Source organism: Anomaloglossus baeobatrachus, chromosome 1 (genome assembly GCF_048569485.1).
Source record: "Anomaloglossus baeobatrachus isolate aAnoBae1 chromosome 1, aAnoBae1.hap1, whole genome shotgun sequence".
Taxonomy (NCBI): domain Eukaryota; kingdom Metazoa; phylum Chordata; class Amphibia; order Anura; family Aromobatidae; genus Anomaloglossus; species Anomaloglossus baeobatrachus.
In genome coordinates this window covers 180,961,856-180,967,855 of record NC_134353.1, presented here as the reverse complement: position 1 = coordinate 180,967,855, position 6,000 = coordinate 180,961,856, and the positions used below count along the sequence as shown (strand labels likewise).

Sequence of the window (6,000 nt, the reverse complement as noted above, 5' to 3'; positions counted from 1 at the left end):
CACCACAGCCCTTCTCGGCTGACGACACGCCTGACTCCGCCCCTGTATTTACACCATAAAGCCACGTGTCCCTGCCATAGATCACGTGGTGCACGTGCTGCTTTCACTTTCGTGGGGCGCAGCGCTCGGCGTAGTCTGCAGGACAGCGGGCTCGGCAGAGCCGGCGGTCGGGGATGGAGGCCAGCCTGACCTGCGCCGTGTGTCTGGGGGTTTTCCGGGAGCCGGTCACGCTTCCTCGCTGCTCGCATAACTTTTGTAAGGTCTGTGTGCAGGACTGCGCCAGCCCGCAGAGGAGCATGGGGGTGCAGCCCAAGGCGGACCGGTATATCACCGTGACCTGTCCGCTCTGCCGGAAAGTGAGCGCTCTCTCCGGCGGCCTGGCATCGCTGTCCGTGAACACCACACTGGCCGAGGTTGTCCGATTGTTAGCGCAGAACGGGAAGTCCGAGGAGGGCCTGACTGCTGGCTACAAGTGCGGGAGCGCGGACGGCGGCAGCTCGGGGAGGAGCGTGTGCGCGCAGCACCCGGAGCACAGGCTGGAGCTGTTCTGTAAGACCTGCAAGCAGGCGTGCTGCGGCAAGTGCGTATCCCTGCGCCACCAGGGCATCTTCCACAACGTCAACCTGCTGGACACCATCTTCCAGGAGGAGAAGGTGAGGCCTCTAGTGGTGGCGGGCAGGACTACTGCGCCCAGCGTGCCTTCCTCCCATCATCCTGCAGAGCTCCAGGAGTACCGGCCAGGGGTGTGGGAAAGCTGGGAGGTCATAAAGCACTGATCGGGGGTCTCATGATTGGGGTCTTCTGGTTTAAGAAGCAGGGGAAGAAGCTGTCTGGTATTATGTCCATAAGCTGCTAATCACCTGGTGGTGCCCCGGTCACATCATTCACTCTTTGTATCTGTTCAGGTGACAAAACTGACTCATAACATCTGCCGTGAGTCTGACAATTCAGGCAGCCCCAGGGTATGAGCTGTGCCCTGTAAATGAGGAGAGCGACCATTTTTCTTAGGCTATGCTCACATTTTCGTTTAGAATCAGTCACAATCCGCCGCTCTGATAAACAATGTAATCCTTTTGGTGGAGTCCATTGTTTCCCATAGATTTGTATGAGCCGCGGATTGTGACTGTTGACCCTGCGTTGCATCAGTCGTGTACTGAATGACCGTCGAGCTGCAGGGACGTAGCATGCAACGTTTTTGTTGTGGAAAAAAACGTACCCTGCAAAATTCCGTTGGAACCTGTCAGGAGGCATAATGTATGTCTATGGAGCAAGATTCCAATGCAGGAATCTGTCACGGTTTACCCAGTATGTCCAGCAGAACGTCTGAAATCGTGTAAAATCCGTTAAACTGAAATGATCTCCCAGCAGTCGGCTTTTCAGAGCAATCAGCTGATCTTTCTTTCTCGGCAAGTGCAATATGCTCCCAAAACCACGAGCAGATCTGTGCATATTGCTAATCCCTGTGTAACAGTCCTAATATCTAGTAGCATAGATATATCTTTAGAAAATGTATTTCTAAAGATCCCATATGATATGCTACAGAGGCCAGGGACTAGTTGCAAGGGTGTGTAGTAGGGTTTTGTTTGTTTTTGTTTTTTTTCCTTTTGGATAATTTACCCCTTATCATGGTAGTACATGCTAACATGCTAATGAATGTGCAGCGTCACAGGATGAGCTCACTCACCTCTCCGCTGCCATCGTGTCCGACACTGCTTTTCGTCTCAATGCGCATGATCCCGGACTCTTGGTCATGCAGAGTACATGGATTTGAAGCCTGGACTCGTACACCCGGTAGTCATGTGCACTGAGCTGTAATTTAGGAATCGGACACGATGGCAGCAAAGAGGTGAGTGCGACAATCTTCTGACGCTGCATGTTCATTAGCATACCCACAGGGGTGTAGTAACATGCTAATGGGCCGACTAGCCATGGGAAACCACACCCTTGTGCTCATTAGCGTATTATATACAATCTTTAGAGACTGTTTCTAATCTCTTTATCTATGCTACTAGATACAGGGACAGTAAAGGCCATGTCTCTCTACGTGACATCGCTGCGGAGTCACGGTTTTTGTGACGCAACAGTGATCTTGCTAGCGACGTCGCTGTGTGACATCCAGCAACAACCTGGCCCCTGCTATGAGGTCGCCAGTCGTTGCTGGATGTCCTGGACCATTTTCTTCAAAGGCGATGTCCTGCTGGGCAGGACGCATCACTATGACACTGTGATAGGGTCCCAATGACAGCAGAGATCATTATACAGGTCGCTACTGCGACCTGTATCATTACTGAGTCGTTGGTAAGGTCTGACTGTGACATCTCACCAGCGATCCTGATCAGGTCGCGTCGTTTTTGGGATCGCTGGTAAGTCGCTAAATGTGACGGGGGCTTAAGGGCTACTTCTCATGTAGCGAGACTGCTGCTGAGTCACAGGTTTTGTGACCTAATCAGCGATTTTGCTGTGTGACACTAAGCAGCGACCTTGCCCCTGCTGTGAAATCGCTGATCAATACACACTGTTCTGTTTCATTTTTTGCTTGTTGGTCTCCCGCTGTGCAGCACACATCGGTGTGTTTGATGGCAGGAGACCAACGAGCACCGACTGTGTAATCAGCATACACTGGTAACCAAGGTAAATATCGGGTAACTAAGCAAAGCGCTTTGCTTGGTTACCCGTTGTGTACCCTGGCTACGTGTGCAGGGAGCCAGCGCTGGGAGCCTGTACGCGGTGTACGCTGGTAACCAGGGTAAATATCGGGTAACCAAGCAAAGCAGTTACCCGATATTTACCCTGGTTACAAAGCGCAGCATCGTTCCACAAGTAGCTGATGAGATCTGCCTGATTGACAGCTCGCCAACGATCCCTGCCAGGTCGGATCGCTGGTGGGATTGTTGGTGTGTGAGACAATAATCTTAAGCAAGGATTGGCAATATGCTTCCAGAACTGCTCGTGGTTCTGGCTGCATATTGCACCTGAGAAGTTCCCTTTAAGCAGTGATGAGTGAGCGTGCTCGATACTCAATTATCGAGGGGCCCTGGTGTGACTTGATAACCGAGTATAATGGAAGTCAAAGGAAAGCTTGAGCATTTTCAAACTTAGATGCTCGATCAAGTAACAAACTTCGGTGAGCATGCTCGCCCATTACTCATGTTAGTGTTTTTTTTTTTTCCCTACCAGAAGGGTTAGGTGCAGTAATTTTTCAGAGGGTGTAGAATTTTCGTAAGAAAATGCCATTTTCTAGTGCACACAGGGCCTAAGTCAGTCTTCCTGTATAACAAATGCTGTAGCTGTAATTATGCGGAAACCCCAATTGTCTGTAATGTCGGACAATCCGTGTGATACATCAAGTCTCAGATGGAGTCATGTCCATGGTTAAATTGTCTGAAGTTGCTTCCAATATTGGCAATAATTCAGTGTTTTTGTTTTTGGTGTTTTTTTTTGTTTTTTTTTCTCTAGCTTGTGTTTTTCAACAGTTTGAAGATGCTGCGTGAAATACATGAAAGACTTCAAAAGGAAATGTCTGCAGATGAGCAGAACTATGAAGTAGGTTGAATGCTGATAGTGATACTAGAATCACGGTACTGTCTATTCGGAAATATTGGTCACCTCAGATCTTTAGGACTTGATTAATTTATTAAAACCAGACAAACATATGAAGTGTCTTCACAATATGATTGCACTCTTTGGGACTCTGCACGTTCACAGTGAAATGTATTTTCGTTTTTTATTCGTCATGGTTTTCACAAAGCTGCTGTTGGCTTTGGGAAAGCTACATTGATGGTCATGGGGATTATGGGTCACAGACGACTCAATTACTGTGGGGACCTCCCGGTGGCGGGGCAGTGGTCTGCACAGACCAACCAATCGCAGCCAAATATTGTGATTCACAATACTGTTGCTGTGCTTAGGCTGCTTTCACACATCCGGTTTTAGCAGTGCGGCTAAATCCGGCTCTAAAACCTAAGCGGCGAAAAAACCGCATCCTTTGCATAAGTTTTTACATGCGGCCTGTCTGCTTTTTGCCGGTTGCGGCACTTTACTGAGCATGCGCAGTGCAAAAAAAAACGCATGCGGTGGCCGGATGCGGGGTTTTTTTTTTTTTTGCCGGATAAAGTGCCAGGCAACGTTCCGGCCGCCGCATGGACTAAATATGCCGCATCCGGCAAGAACCAGACCGAACAAAAGGCCATGTGGCACAATCCGGCACTAATGAAAGTCTATGCGGGGAAAACGCAACCAGCGGCGAAAGAGCACATTACTTACCGGTAATGGGATTTTCCTGAGTCCACGACAGCACCCACGAGAGAGAGGGATCCGCCCCCTTTAGGACAGGAAACCTACAGATAAAAAAGGGGCAGTCCCCCTCCCTCATCAGTTGGTTGCAGAGAACCGGGAGAGGAACCGCCAATGAATGAATACACAAAAAAAAACCAGACCCCAGGACACCAAATGGTGACAAACAAACAAGAAAGGGTAGGGGTTTAAAGGGTGCTGTCGTGGACTCAGGAAAATCCCATTACCGGTAAGTAATGTACTCTTTTCCTTTCGTCACGACAGCACCCACGAGAGACTTAGAGAGATTACACTCAGAGGGAGGGAAAAACCACGCGAAGGGCCAAGCCTCCAACGGAAGACAGCGGAAGAACAAGGCTAGCCGGCAAAGACCGGAAAAGCGGACAGAGAGGATCAGGATACAGCCGTACAATACCACCAAAGGAGACACAGGCCACATCCATCCAAGGAGGAGGCAACCGCCCAGGAGAAGGGTCCGACACCGAGGAGGCCAGGGGAACCCGCAGCACCACAGACGAGAGGGGAACAGCATCCCACAGTCATCGGGACAAGGGACGGCACGCCACGCGAGGATCACCGCCGGAATCCTGAAAGACAAAGAACAAAGACCAACCCCTCTGCCAAGGGGCCGACCTAGCGACACAGACGAGGACAGAGCCCCCCCCACGAACAGGCAGCGAAACTAAGAACGGAGAAGACACCCTGCGCGGGAAGAAAAACACCGAAGACACCCGCTCGGCAGAAGAACAATCGGACCGGAACACCGCAAGGCAGGAAAGACCAACGGACAGAGCCGGATAGGCGCGAACAGGCCCCGCAGAAGCAAGGGCGACCAAGAGATAGCACCGCAACGGACGAGGAGGAGAAGAGACGCAGAGTCGAAGCAGGAAGCCCAAGGCGCCAGGCGGAAGGCCAGGGAGGCGCAAGGCGGCGCAAGGCCAAGGCAGGAAGGACCAACCAGGAGCGCCGCAAGAAGTAAGCCCATACGACCAGGAGGCCCCAAGGCACAGAGGCCAAGAGGTATAGAGGTACAGAGGCCAAGAGGCCCAGACCCCAATAGGTCCCGAGACCAAGCGGCACAGAGACCAAGCGGCACAGAGACCAAGCGGCACAGAGGCCCCGAAGCCAAGAGGCCCAGAGGCATAGAGGCACGGAGGACAAGAGGCCCAAAGGCCCAGAGTCCAAGAGGGCCCGAGGCCAAGAGGCAGAGAGGCACAGAGGGCAAGAAGCACAGAGGCACGGCGCGGAGGCCAAGAGGCACAGAGGCCAAGAGGCACAGAGGCCAAGAGGCACAGAGGCCAAGAGGCACAAGCCAGCAGGCACAGAGGCCCGGAAGACACAGAGGCACATAGGCCAAGAGGCACAGAGGCCAGGCGGCCCAGAAGCCAAGAAGGCACAGAGGCCAAGAGACACAGAGGCCCGAGCCAGAAGGCATAGAGGCCCGGGAGCCACACAGAGGCCCGGAACCCGAGAGGCCAGAGGCACCGAGGCATGAGGCAACCGAGGCGCGTGGCCAGGAGCCCAAGGCGCAGCGACAGTACACACAGGGGCCCAAAGGCAGGAGGCACCGAGGCCAGGAGGTACACAGACCCGAGGCTAAGAAGGCACAGAGGCCCGAGGCCAGAAGTCCCCGAGGCCGGAAGGTATAGCGGCCCCAAGGCCAGGAAGCACAGTGGGCAAAGGCAAGGATGAACAGCGGCCCCAGGC

General features: G+C 52.6%; 1 protein-coding gene across 1 annotated transcript in view; it reads left to right on the top strand.

The window, feature by feature from the left end:
• Window positions 1-6,000, top strand: part of LOC142309821 (tripartite motif-containing protein 5-like) — a 28,278-nt gene continuing 22,278 nt past the window's right edge. Inside the window, exons 1-2 of the mRNA XM_075347274.1 lie at window positions 1-653; window positions 3,457-3,543. Coding sequence (XP_075203389.1) covers window positions 174-653; window positions 3,457-3,543 — 567 coding nt within the window. The 5' untranslated portion in view covers window positions 1-173. The remainder of the gene's footprint in view (window positions 654-3,456; window positions 3,544-6,000) is intronic.